The sequence below is a fragment of the Benincasa hispida genome, chromosome 1 (assembly GCF_027475165.1).
Source record: "Benincasa hispida cultivar pf3 chromosome 1, pf3_genome.v1.1, whole genome shotgun sequence".
In the NCBI taxonomy this organism is placed as follows: domain Eukaryota; kingdom Viridiplantae; phylum Streptophyta; class Magnoliopsida; order Cucurbitales; family Cucurbitaceae; genus Benincasa; species Benincasa hispida.
Genome location: NC_143478.1, coordinates 1,973,973 through 1,987,635, shown reverse-complemented (window position 1 = coordinate 1,987,635; position 13,663 = coordinate 1,973,973). Strand labels below are relative to the sequence as shown.

General features: G+C 33.2%; 2 protein-coding genes across 10 annotated transcripts in view; one reads left to right on the top strand and one right to left on the bottom strand.

The window, feature by feature from the left end:
• Positions 1–6,597, top strand: part of BGAL9 (beta galactosidase 9) — a 39,579-nt gene extending 32,982 nt beyond the window's left edge. For 4 of the 5 annotated variants that reach the window (XM_039018321.2, XM_090313671.1, XM_090313673.1 and 1 more), the window contains 6 exons: positions 1,673–1,770; positions 2,715–2,825; positions 3,010–3,120; positions 5,066–5,274; positions 5,391–5,739; positions 6,220–6,597. In XM_039018321.2, the coding sequence (XP_038874249.2) occupies positions 1,673–1,770; positions 2,715–2,825; positions 3,010–3,120; positions 5,066–5,274; positions 5,391–5,739; positions 6,220–6,357 (1,016 nt within the window). In that variant the 3' untranslated portion in view covers positions 6,358–6,597. Of the gene's footprint in view, positions 1–1,672; positions 1,771–2,714; positions 2,826–3,009; positions 3,121–3,859; positions 5,275–5,390; positions 5,740–6,219 lie in introns of all 5 variants that reach the window. The other variant, XR_016529525.1, reaches the window with a different exon arrangement.
• Positions 6,598–8,526: 1,929 nt separating this feature from the next.
• Positions 8,527–13,225, bottom strand: LOC120068271 (RPM1-interacting protein 4-like). Of its 5 annotated transcripts, XM_090313682.1 has the most exons (6): positions 12,847–13,193; positions 12,600–12,693; positions 10,843–11,227; positions 10,553–10,749; positions 10,131–10,313; positions 8,527–8,791 (listed from the first exon to the last, which is right to left on the bottom strand). In XM_090313682.1, the coding sequence occupies exons 2-6, from the start codon at positions 12,603–12,605 to the stop codon at positions 8,762–8,764; spliced, it is 801 nt and encodes a 266-aa protein (XP_090169808.1). In that variant the 5' UTR covers positions 12,606–12,693; positions 12,847–13,193; the 3' UTR covers positions 8,527–8,761. The 5 variants fall into 5 exon arrangements, 4 of the variants coding, with proteins under 4 accessions (XP_090169808.1, XP_038875931.2, XP_038875927.2 ...); XM_039020003.2 differs by having other exon boundaries at positions 10,553–11,227; positions 12,847–13,225; XM_039019999.2 differs by lacking the exons at positions 12,600–12,693; positions 12,847–13,193 and adding an exon at positions 11,773–12,009.
• Positions 13,226–13,663: the final 438 nt, after the last annotated feature.

Below are 13,663 nucleotides of genomic sequence, written 5' to 3'. Positions count from 1 at the left end.
AACACGGTCTGGGTCCTTCTTTCTATTGCAGTTAATAAAGTCTAGCCTCTCCATCAACTTGATGTGAAAAATGTATTTCTGAATGGTGAATTAGAAGAGGTGTATATGAGCCTCCCAGGTTTTGAAGCTCAGTTTGATCATCAGGTTTGTAAACTCAAGAAGTCTTTGTATGGTTTGAAATAGTCCCTGATAGCGTGATTTGACAGATTTACTACCTTTGTTAAGTCCCAAGGTTTCACTCAGGGACACTTTAATCACATGTTGTTCACAGAAAGGTCAATATCTGGGAAAATTGTTGTTCTAATTGTGTATGTTGATGATATTGTCCTGTCAGGAGATGATGCTGTTGAGATCACCAGGCTGAAAAAGAAAATGGTTGATGAGTTTGAGATCAATCTAGGGAATCTAAAGTATTTCCTCGGATTGGAGGTAGTAAGATCAAGGGAAGAGATCTCTGTCTCATAACGGAAATACACTCTTGACCTGTTAAAAAAAACAGGTATGACTGGAGCAGACCTATTGACACTCCTATTGAATTCAATGCGAAACTAGGAGATTTTGTTGACAAAGTTCCTGTTGATAAAGAAAGATATGAGCGTCTAGTGGGAAAACTTATTTACTTATCTCACACTAGACCAGATATTTCCTATGCTGTCAGTGTTGTTAGTCAGTTATGCAAGCACCCTACGAAGAAGATATGGAAGTTGTGAATTGAATTCTGAGATATTTGAAAAGTTCACCAGGTAAAGGTCTAATGTTCAGAAAAACTGACAAGAAATGCATGAGACTTATACCGACTCTGATTGGGCAGGATCAGTAATTGACAGAAAGTCTACCTCTGGATAATGTACTTTTGTGTGGGGTAACCTAGTTACTTGGAGAAGTAAGAAGCAAAGTGTTATTGCTAGAAGCAGTGTTGAAACTTAATATAGAGCTATGAGTTTGGGAATCTGTGAAGAAATCTGGTTGAAGGAAATTTTGTCTGATCTACACCAAGATAGTGTTCTACCTATGAAGCTCTATTGTGATAATAAAGTGGCTATAAGCATAGCATCTTGTACAACATGATAGAATGAAACATGTGGAGATTGCCATACACTTTATAGAAGAGAAACTAGACAATGGCAGTATCTATATTCCGTATATTCCATCTAGTCAACAAGTTGCTGATGTTCTCACAAGAGGGTTACTCAAGTAAAGTTTTGACTCATATGTTAGCAAGTTGGGTCTGATTGACATCTACGCCCCAACTTGAGGGGGAGTGTTGGAAATAAGAAGTTTTGTTGATAGTTTATAGCCCCAAGGGTATTTTATTATTTTACTTTATCCTAGGTTTATTTCCTTTTTTATTTTCGGGTTTGCTAGAGTCTATAAATATGACTTCTGTTGTAATTTTCATTGTGTGTTAAAATAATAAAATAGACTCTATCATGGTTTTTTCTCCTTGTTCTAGGGTTTTCCACGTAAACCTAGTGTTCTCTATTTTCTATCTTTTAACATATATAATGTATGGTAAATTTATGAGAGCCTATACAAAAATTATACAAAAAAGATTTAGATTATATTGCCATTTGCTGGCAGTAATATGGATATCTGCATTTTTGTGTCACATTTATATAAACTAATAAATTCTCCAACTCTATTCCATTTTTACTGTCATATGGAAGAAAAGGCAGTGCAATTGGTCAGTGGGTGAAGGTTGTCCAGCCTGTTCAGTTTCTTGAAGGATACAATGATTTGCTGTTGCTATCTGAGACAGTTGGTTTACAGGTATCAATTACACCTACATCTTTTTTTTGTTGAGAGCAATATGAAGCAATGGTTTATGATGACTTAGATGAGAATCTTTAATGCCATTTTATCGAAACGTCAGGATTTAAATGCATTATCAATTCACTTCAACCACACTGTGTCGTTCTCCAGTGTCTCTTTAAGTTGGATGCAACCGTTCCCTGTGATTATTAGGATTCGTGTGGCCTATTCTAAAGAAGAAACATGGTGATCTAACATCCGAAGGATCTAAGAGGATTTGAAAATTGAAGAGATTGAGATCGAAGCTCGTCGGTTAACCATAAAAGAAATGTTTGTTTGCTGAATTTCGTAGTGCATTTTGATGGGCCATGAAGATCCTTAATTGGGATGGAATGTAAGAGGCCTTGGCGACAAATTTGAGAGAAGAGAAGGGTATTCAAGATGCCATTCTTAGTACTGACCCAAATTTTCATGAATTTTCTGCAATGATTTTGTAGTCTGCACTATTGATTGCCTCTGTGTTGCTTGTGTCCATGTTTCCTATATAAAAGATCTCCAAGGATTGGCCATAGTAAAAAAGGACACTGGATTCTTCAAAATATCATTAATTCTTTTCGGTTTCATTATTCCATTTTTGAGTGGACCACCATTGTATAACCATTCATCAATGGAAACAGCTTCCCAAATTGAGTAAAAGTGCAACCCGATAGCTGGAGATGTAGGGATAATGGCACTAGACTAGAAATAATACTGTTTCTGTAAAATAGAGATCCAGAAATAGGTTCACGAATGCCTTTCTAGGTTCAAATTTAGATTTTTTTGCTTTAGTCTGACTATATACGGTTAGTTCTTCATTCTTATGAACGCATATTTCCCTTCAAACTACTTATTTACTTGCTGGTGGTATGGTCATCGATCTTATATATCATCTGATTTTTTTCTCTCTCTAAATTATACCATAGAATTCTGGTGCCTTCATTGAGAAAGATGGGGCTGGTATCAGAGGTCGTATAAAGCTCACTGGATTCAAAAATGGAGATATCGATCTCTCAGAGTCTTTATGGACTTATCAGGTAATAATATTATCTTTTAATTACCAAGCAGGACCTCTATTTAGTTGGTTAATATTAAATTTCAGTTATAGTTTTCATTTAGCTTTTCCCTGACCCTGACTAATAGTTTATCTGTATTGAAATTTCTCTCATTACGTATAGAAAATAGTTAACATATAAAATAAAATTTTCATTTTGGCACTAGGTTGGGCTCAAGGGTGAATTCTTGAATTTCTATTCGTTAGAAGAAAATGAGAAGGCCGATTGGACCGAATTGTCGGTTGATGCCATTCCATCAACATTCACCTGGTACAAGGTAGATATATCCACGTGGCATTATCAAATTATTGTTTATTGATTATTTGACTGCTGTCATTTTATTCAGGTTGGAGATCTGAAATGGGATTTTTGCATCTTTTTTTCTAGTAATATAATTTTTTGTGCTGTCATGACCCCTTTTTTCCCCTTAATACTAACCATGGATTTTCACTTTATGATTCTGTTGGAGAACTCTTTATTTTGGATTTTACTGTATCCAGTGTCCGTATTTGGTCCGATGCTATAGGGTAGGGATTTTGCTAGACAATTCTTACCAAGGAAGCTTTGTTTTGCATTTTTTCCATTTCTTGTGTATCTATATGGTCAGATTGATGCAAGTCATTTGCCTCAATTGGTATGCTCTCTTGTTTTAGATTTGTTCTTTTTGTTTCTATGTCCTTTTTTTCTTTTTTCTCTCTCTGGATTTATATCTTTGAGCATTAGTCTCAATATAAAGTTTGTTTCTTGTTTCAAAAAGAATATGGTCAGATTGATGTAATAGACGACTTTCTTAATTGACACTTATGAAAATCCGGGGCCTCGTCACCTATTTTTGTTGGATTCTTTATTCTAAGTTCCCAGTGAACCAAGGAAGTTAAATTAATCAAACAACACAATCTCTTCGAATTACAACCTTACTTGAATAGGATTTGTTCTATAGGTTGTACAACTGTGTCCTTGAGTTTATCGTCCAAATCAATTTTACAATCCTCGGTTCAAATATTTCTTTTGTTCAGGGAACCTTCACTCAAGGTTACAAGAAGTATCTCACTTAGGATTCAGATGATGAATCAGATGTCAGCTTGAGTAGCGAAGATTCTAACCAAGAAGAAGCACTATCTGAAGAGGAATTCACACCTGGTCAATTGGGGGAAGCATGCACTTTTCTTACAAAATCATCAACCTCTTGTAAATGATTTACAAATATCTCCCTCCAAAATCCCTTCTAAATTTTCATCTTTAGTGGCAGCATGTGGTTTTCCAGAACAGGAAATAGCATCTCCTAGTGAGGTGTCTTGTAAATAAAGACCGTTTCTTCGGTTGCTAGGGCCTCATTGAAACATCCAAATTGATAGCATTGAGACATTTCTTACAAAACCAACTTCTAGAATTAGTATTGATCTACAATTCATTAATTCAATTGGAACTCCAATGCAATTGGTAGGATCTCCTTGGAAGCTTGGTAAATCAGGAGGTTTCTCACATTTGTTGGGTGATATTCGTTTATGAGGTTACTATTTACAGAGAAAAACGTTTCCTTTGGCCGGAAAATCACATCTTTTTCTCCTTAATGGTTGGAACCATGGTGCATTGGGGGAGACCACATCATTACCAAAAAATGGGTTGAAAGTTGTGAGATAAGCGGCCAGAGAATTGAATTTATTCAATTGGTTTAGGGGGTGTTTAAAAAAAAGAAAGAACATTTTTCTACATGGTGTAGCATAATGACGAGCATTCTTGGTCTTGTTCCCCTTCTTTGGCCCTCGTATGGACAATTCGATTTGAATTCGCAAAGTTAGTGGATGAGTATCTCTAAGTTTTGGAGTCAATTTGTGTCACTTGCAATTTTTAGACTCAGATTGGAAGGAGAGTATTAAGCGTTTCTCCCGAAACAAGACACTTATTCATATTGCCCTAGGATTGCTCGAATCAAAGTCTTATCAAGTGCTTCTATAGCTAAGCACTTTGATTATTATTCACCTTGAGATTTCTGTTCAACTAAATTGTTTTTACTTCTTCAGAGCTTTAGTCTCTGTCTTGTATTATGATTCTTGCACTCTATTTAGCAAGTTAGAAGATTTTTATTATTGTTTCCTCTTATGTACTTTGAGCATTGGACTCATTCATTATTTCAATGAAAAGTCTTGTTTCTGCTAAAAATCCTTGAGTTCTTACAGAATCTCTTCAAATTTAGAAGTTCACTCCTTTTGGCTCTGGTGCAGGCGTACTTCAGTTTGCCTGATGGAACCGACCCAGTCTCTATTAATCTAGGAAGCATGGGGAAGGGGCAGGCTTGGGTCAATGGTCATCATATAGGTAGATACTGGAGTGTGGTTGCCCCGAAAGATGGCTGTGCTAAAAAATGCGACTATCGTGGTGCTTATAATTCAGGAAAGTGCACAACAAATTGCGGCAGGCCAACACAAAGCTGGTATGTCCAAACCTATATGTAGGTGAAAGAATCCAAATTATGTTTCAATGATGACATAATAAATCAGAATGGATGCCATACTGGTTGTTAACGTTGCAAGTAGAAGTATCTTTCAGGTATCATATTCCACGATCGTGGTTAAAGGAATCGAGCAATTTATTAGTTCTCTTCGAGGAAACGGGAGGGAATCCGCGTGAGATTGTAATCAAGTTGTATTCAACTGGAGTCATCTGTGCTCAGGTCTCAGAGTCTCACTATCCACCTCTTAGGAAACTGTCTACTGATTATATATCTGATGGAGAAATTCTCTCAAATCGTACAAACCCGGAAATGTTCTTGCATTGTGATGATGGCCATGTAATTTCCTCGGTCGATTTTGCTAGCTATGGAACTCCTCAAGGAAGTTGCAAGAAGTTCTCGAGAGGTCGCTGTCACGCAAACAATTCTTTGTCTGTTGTTTCACAGGTCAGTCGTCCTTGTTTGATATTTCAATAGAATATTGGTCATATAAGGTGAATTTTTCAAGGCTAAATTACAAAAGTTACCTCTTTAACTTTTTCTTTGCCTTTGTTTTAAAATTACCCTCATTCTTTCGGAAGTTGCAGTGTTACTCTTGATCTTTCATAAATGTTTCAAAACTACTTTTGGAATAGAAATTCAAATATTAAATTTACCTTCATTCATCAACTTAAACTTTTGAATCAATCAGTAATTCTAAACATATTCCTATAGTATTGAAACATTTTTGAAAGGTTAAGACCACTACAACGTTTGAAAGGATAGAGATATTTTTTAAATGAATGGGTTTTTTATTTTTTGAAAAAAAAAAGTATTTTAATTTTAAAATTTAAATTTAGCCATTTTTTTTTCCATTTATGGTGGGAATGTAAAAGTAATTATTTTGATTCAGGCCACTGGGAATTGAGTTTTATCTTTCCATTTCAGGCTTGCTTAGGGAAAAATAGTTGCACAGTTGAAGTTTCAAATTCTGCATTTGGAGCCGATCCATGCCATAGCATTGTGAAGACCCTCGCCGTCGAGGCTCGGTGTAGCTCGACATCAAATATCCATTTTGCTGCTTGACATGAAAAACAGCCACTCCTCTATTTTCTTTATGTAAGTATGTATTTTTGTACTATTCTGCCACTTTGCTGTGTACTAAATCATCATTGTCGATATCATTGTAAATCTGTAGTTTTATTTCCGGTTTCATTGTAAATCTGTCATTTTATTTCCGGTTTTGATCTTGACCGTACTTTTACAAATGAAATGACATTCTGTAGCAGAAGCAGTATTTTCAAGGAATATGTTTTTCTTATAAAATTCTTAAAATAAAATGAACTTTCAGCAGCCTACGCAGGTCTTGGCTAAATACTAAAAATGGATGGAAATTATTTTTCAAGAAAACATCTATCAAAGATTCAAATATGACGTTGCTTGTGGGAGTACTAGGAGACTGGAAATCTACAAAGATCGATTCAAGCTGAATTGGCTGGCCATTAGAGTCAAACTTGATTGACCAGCCAAACAAGTCCTATTGATTTCTTCAATTTTATCGATTTTTTTATTATTGAAAATTGATTAGATCATACAAAATTCTTTTCAACTTTGTATTTTGTGTAAACAATATTTACGAACTTTCGAAAACACTATTCTCATCGTTGCGTCAAAAATACACTTAAACTTAAATAAAAAGTTTTAAAAAAATTACTTATATATGAGCAGAAATCATTAATACCTTTCCCTTCCCCTATTTCAATCTATGTGACTTATCATTTTTCTGTTTTCTGTTTTCTCTGCTTATTTCAAATGAGTATGGACGAATTGTGTTGATATATTGACAGTAAGGATATTTTTATAAATTTAAAGGTATTTTTTAAATAAAACAATTACAGTTTTGGATGTATCTTTAAAAATTTTAAAAATTTAATAATATTTTTTATACAAAATATAAAATTTAGGAGTATTTTGTATTGAGTTTGGCATAAATCTGAGTTGCCTTCACAAATCAAGTTGGCATCAACATACATATCTAATCACATAGGGTTGGGTTCTTAATTCTCGTTAATTTAAGGTTAGAGGGTCAAGTGAAACTACTTCCGAATGAAATTAATTATTTTTGTACAGAGCTTACATTAATTCTTGAAGAAATTTTGAAGAGTTGGCATTGGCACAAAAATAAATTAGCATATCATATGCAAAGATTAAAATATTCATCGATAATGTTGCTACATATGTAAATTGAAGTCTGAAATTAATCAATATCTCTAAAGATACACAACATTAAAAATATCACTAAATACTAATAATAAAATCTATAACTTGATTTGGAAGGATATTCTACACACAAGATGGGTTCAAATATTATACGATTAAATTAGTAATTTAACAAAATCTATCTAGAAAAATATTAAAAGGGTGAAAATACAATTTTAACCAAAATAAATAAACGATTTACATCTGAAATATTTTCAATATTAAAATACTCAAATTTAGAGAACCAAGTAGATTTGTTCTCTCCAAAGCAAAGGATTAAGATCCCCTAAATTGATATTTAGGGATGCAAATTACTCAATTATTGAACTATTTGATTTTTATAAAAACTTTTTACTTAAAAAAAAATTCGCTGATATTGGTATTTTATTATTATATCTATTTAGAATTTAAAAAGAAAAAAGAAAAAAATATATATCAACATATCTAAAGATGGTTATTGGTTCAAGGATGTTAGAGGGCCCTACCATTCTTCCACCCAATGATGAAAACATCTGTTGATATGTTACTATCCATATATCCATAAATCTAAAGATGCAACGTAAATATTAAATATTAGGAAGACTTTCAAAATTAGAAAATAAGAAAAACTATTTACACAAAATAGCAAAATTTAATTTTCTTTTATAGAGACTGATAAAAATTTATCAAATGCCTATTAGTGATAAAAAAATGATAAAAATCTATCATTTAATACTATGCGATAGACGTTGATAAAAGTTCACTAGTATCAATCATTTTTTTTTTTACTATTTCTGTAAATAGTTTAACATTTTTTTCTATTTGTAAAAATTTCCCAAATATTATCTAATATTCTTTATATCCTTGTTAAAAAAATGAATAAAGATACTAATAACAATATTTATAACCTAGTTTAAGAGTAAAAACAACTTAATTATTAATTTAAACAAAATTTATAATTTTTTGACTTACAAAAATATCTATTGATATCAGTACTCTGCAATTTTTAATCCTTGCTTCGACCAAAGATAATCACTTGGTTGGATAATATTTGAAATAATATATGCGTTAACAATAATAACTGTTTTCAATCTTGTAGAGTAAAAAAGAGAAAGAACATGGCAATCATAGAGCATATACCCAAAAACAAAGCCTTACCACCAAGCTGTTGGCCAATATATACCTGCCAGCACTCAAGATTTCCATTAAACAACTACTTCCCACCATTACCATTTCATGCTATGCCTAGCAGTCATTTTCCCCATGGAAAACAGCAACATCTCTGTGAGAGAAGAAGAATAAATCAAACTCTTTTACCAACCCCATAGAAAACACAGAGAAAAAGAAGAAAAAAAGGAGGAAAAAAAATGTCAAACTTCTTTCCACCTAAAAACTATTGCATGAAAATGGCTAAATTTGGGCTCAATTCTCAAAATAACCACACCCAACAAACCAACTACTCATCTCTAATCACATCTTAAGGTGGTCAAAATACGTCTAAATCACCAAATTAAAAAACTTGCTTGAAACAATAAACATTTGAGGGGGATGTATTTAAAATTTGTGTTGTAAGAAGTAGAAAATTAAAATATAACAACGTTAAATAAGTAATTAACCTTAAAATCCTATGAAATCCAACAAAATCCGACCGTTTTAGTTAGGATATTTCTAAGTTTTTTTCCTTTGTGAAAACAAGATTTGAAATCTATTACACACTAAATAACTCAAAAGCAAGTTTTTAGATTGGGTGGTTTAACAGCAATGGACATATTTTGACCACTTAAAAAAAATGTCAAAACTTCTTTCCACCTAAAAATATTGCATGAAAATAGCTAAATTTGGGATCAATTTTCAAAATAACCACACCCAACAAACCAACCCCTCATCTCTAGTCACGTCTTAAGGTGGCCAAATTATGTTTAAGTCACCTATTCAAAAACTTGCTTAGAACAAGAAACGTTTGAAAGGGATGCATTTAAAATTTTTGTGTTTCAAATGGTACCTGAAAGAAAGAAAGTAAAAAAGTTTACTGATCATATAGGCTTTTACTTTTTACCGAAATTAATATTGTTTGTTATTTTTTAACAATAATAACAACAATAACAATAACAATATTTCATACTAGGAAATACAATATTAATATATTTTTAAAAGTTATAGTTTAAATGCTAATAAATAACAAGTTTTTCAAAAAAAATCTAATAAACTAGTAGAGGAGCCTAAATTTAAGATTTATTGGAAGTACATGGACTAGAAATTAAAAAATTGAAAGTACAAGACTAAGACGGAACAAAATTCAAAGCATGAGGAATGGTATTCTAATGGATAAATTTAGTAGAAAATTAAAAATATAGCAATGTTAAAATAAGTAATTAATCTTTAAATTCTATGAAATCTTGCAAAATCCAACCATTTTACTTGTGATTAAAAAAGAACGAAATTCATTGGAAATCTGTTTGTTATGTTAATCACCACTAACTCAAAAAAAGTGTTTAGATTGGGTGATTTAACAACAATGGACATATTTTGACCACATTTAAATAAAATGATAATTAAGGATAAGGGGCTGGTTTGTTGTCTCTTGAGCTTTTAGATTTAGTGGTAATTTAAACATGGCGTACCTTAGAATTTTCAGCACCAGAACTATTACGACTACGAGAAACATTGGTCCCAGCCGGCAAACTTCCATCCTCAGTTTGTCTCTCCTCGCGCACTCTGGTGAAAATATTAGTGTAGTTCTCAGATGATGATGGATCACTCTCATCCCAGTCACCAAATTTCGGGACAGTGGCACCACGATCAGGCTGCAACATCAAAACATAAGGGATAATGTCATTCAAAATCATGTCATCAATGTTCATAAACCAACTGGTTGCAACGAATTCTAGTCAACTTTTGTTTCAAAAAAGACCCTGGTATGATATTTAAAGAACAAAACTGGAAACTAAGCCACTCTGAACATAATTATGTCCAAAATCTTTTCATGACACTCTACTTGTGAAACTAAACATGTGATGGAAAGGAAATGAGAAAAAGAAGCTACGGTTTCGTTGCCCCGAGGAACAGATCGTTGACGTGATCTTCCGGGAGTCAAGGGAGCTAAACCATCATGACTACCTCCTTTAGGCGAACTTGAACCCCTTCTTTCCCGTAATGGTGAAGATGGTATAACAGTTTTTGCTTCGGTCCTTGGATGCTGTCGCGGATGGAGAGGTGAATTTTCTATGCTGCAGTCAGAACCTGCACCATTTCTCATAGTCCTTTTCGATGAATTACTGGTCCCATTGTTGTTACCTTGACGTTGATGAAGAGGCGAGTTAAAGCTAACCTGACCTGTCAATTGATGGTTCAGAGGGGAATCAAGATGTTTCTTCATGTTACCATCTTCCAAGCTCAAATCTTCTTGTGCATGCTTTGGCCTAGATGCTTGTTGACCCCGACTCTTTGCTGATTTTATACCATTATAATCCCAACCAGGCATTTCCAGAGCATCATGGTGTAATGGAGACTCGGTTTGCCTCCTCCCAACACCACCTTCTTTGATTTTGTGTTGCTCATAGTTTGACCTTACTGTGTCTGAAATCTCCTCTCGGTGAAGAGAAGGATCATTCGGATTCATCCTCTCAAATTTAGCCTTTGTTGCATTGTCAAAATAGGTCGTATACGGGACATCTTCCCCATCATCCCACTTACCAAATTTTGGTACTTGTGAACTCCGCTGCAATATGAGAAGAAAATGATTTACTAATCTATTTTCAGTGGACCAACCATAAGCAAAGAAACTAAATTTTTTGTTCTGAACTGGATTGTGTTCTTGCGCAAAATTATATGATTAGTAGAGGGATGTCATAAAATCATATGCAACACATATATAACCCTCCTTCTAGACGTATGATGATGACGTGACCAAAACACTGGCAGTTCTACAATATTCTATCCGATTAATGCAGGTTCCTGCATCATCTTAAAACTTTCTTAGGAGTTTCCTTATTGTCAAAGTGCTACAGTAACAAATCTATGAAGAGGTTAAAAAACCGTCCATGTAAAGGAAAATGAAGGTATGCAATCAGCTAGAAAGCAAGGACACAGACATGCGACACGATATGACACCAATTACTAAAAATGTAGGACACAAACACGTTGGGGACACATTATTATTTTTTTAAATTTTTTTATAAAGAATATGTGTGATATTACTTCTAGATAAATTAATCATACATGTTGAACATTACGATACATCTTTAGTACATAAATAACAAGTACATTAGTTGTCCCAATCAGCATGTATTGTCTTGTCATTGAAGCATACAAATCTGAAAAATGAAAAAGAAAATTTTGTAATTGTAAACCAGTTCCAAATCTCATATGAAAGACGAGCCTGCTCATGGTGAAAAATAAGGGATAAATAGTTTTTTTGCGGTCAAAAGACACATATCCAGATATCAATCAATCAGAGAAATAGTATCGAATTCATGGTAAAAAAAAGTACCATAATTGTTAATAGTGCTGTGGTATTGCCCACGAATTGCATATGAATAAGATATCCCACATGAATTTAAGGCAATTAACATGGGCATTGGATACCTTATTTATGACATGAGAAACAGTGACTGAATCTTTGACAAAGTCTTACAAAGATGGAAGTAATTAATTTTTAAGAAAAAATTCAACAAACCATAATATGTTCAAGAGACCCAGTCATGGAAAGAGAGAATTAAAATTGACCTAAAGGTTCAACCCATTAATTAAGATACGCTAGAGAAAGTCAAGTCAGTTCTGTGACTCCAACACGCTAGAGAAAGGAAGAAGCAAAACAGCAAAGTAGCAACAAAGCCTCCAGAGATTCCAAAATTTCCCCATCTTCAAACCTCCAAATCATCATACATATGTGCAAAATATAAAAAACAAGGGCAACCCAAGAATGTAACCAACAAATCATAGATCCCAACACTTCACAACTCATCACAAATAAGATAACCAAGAAATTCAGTATACTACTCCATTGTTTCAGAAACATTCAAGAGAAGAAAAATAAATGGTAATAATCAGAAAATAAGAAACGAAGAAGAAAGAGATTTTGGAACACTCACAGCCATTAGCCTTCGGACAAGGTTTAAATCCCCAAACCGTACTCTCAAACGAAATCGAGCAAACTATTCTAACTTGTTCCAAGTTTCATCTACACTGCAAAAGTTAGAACAAAACGATAAAAATTGGGCACAATAGACAAAAACGTACGGCCAAAGATGGAAGAGAAAACGCGAAAAAATGAAATATGACAACAAATAAACCAATTAAACTAAAGAAAATCAAACTTCCATTAAATTATTGACTTACTCAAGCGACATTATTTGACTTGCAAGTCTAAATTTCGAAGTAGGACCAGAAGCATAATCCGAATTCAATGTGAAAACCTTCTGGAAATCAGATAAAGTTGCAAGGCAGATCTGCAAATATTCATTTTCATTTTGAGGATTGAAATGAAATGATTTGTGGAGAAGAAAAGGAATTGAAAACAACATATCATTTTCTTCTTTTCCACTTTCAGATTACTGAACCCTTTTCACTGTTTAACCGAATCTTTGGAGAAAGGAAAGAAGAGAAATTATGAAAAAAATGGAAAAGATGAGGTCAGTTGGATGACGGATGAAGACGACGAACTTGGCAACTAGATGATTAAAATCATCGACAGTGACTCTTCTGTCGGCCCATTAATAGTGCAACCCTCACACTCTTAATTAATAAATAATAGTTTTTTAAAATTAAAATATCAGATAAAATTATAAAGAAATTATTTGAAAATACATCATTCTTGAAAATATTTATAAATAATAGTAAAATATCACCGATAAATTCTACTATCTTTGTCTATCTTGACATAGATAGACACATATACTAGCTTATCGTGGTCTATCGCATAGTAAAAATTTGTTGTATTTATAAATATTTTGGTTCATTGTCTTTTATTTGAAAACAATCCAAAATTATATATGTGTGTGTATGTATATATATATATATATATGTGTGTGTGTGTGTGAACAAAGTAGGGAGAAGAGAAAGTAGAGAACAAATATATTCTTCATTCGAATTATATATCTCAAAGAACTATTGGCCACCACTATTTATAGAGTTTACAAGATATGGAAAAGATAAT

Coding starts and splice junctions, on each gene's coding strand:
- LOC120068271 (XM_039019992.2), bottom strand. CDS start 11,895: ATGAGCAGGCTCGTCTTTCATATGAGATTTGGAACTGGTTTACAATTA. Junction 10,314..10,552: donor TTCCTCGGGGCAACGAAACC/GTAGCTTCTTTT, acceptor TTGATGTTGCAG/CCTGATCGTGGTGCCACTGT. Junction 8,792..10,130: donor CTGGTGCTGAAAATTCTAAG/GTACGCCATGTT, acceptor CTTCTCTCACAG/AGATGTTGCTGTTTTCCATG.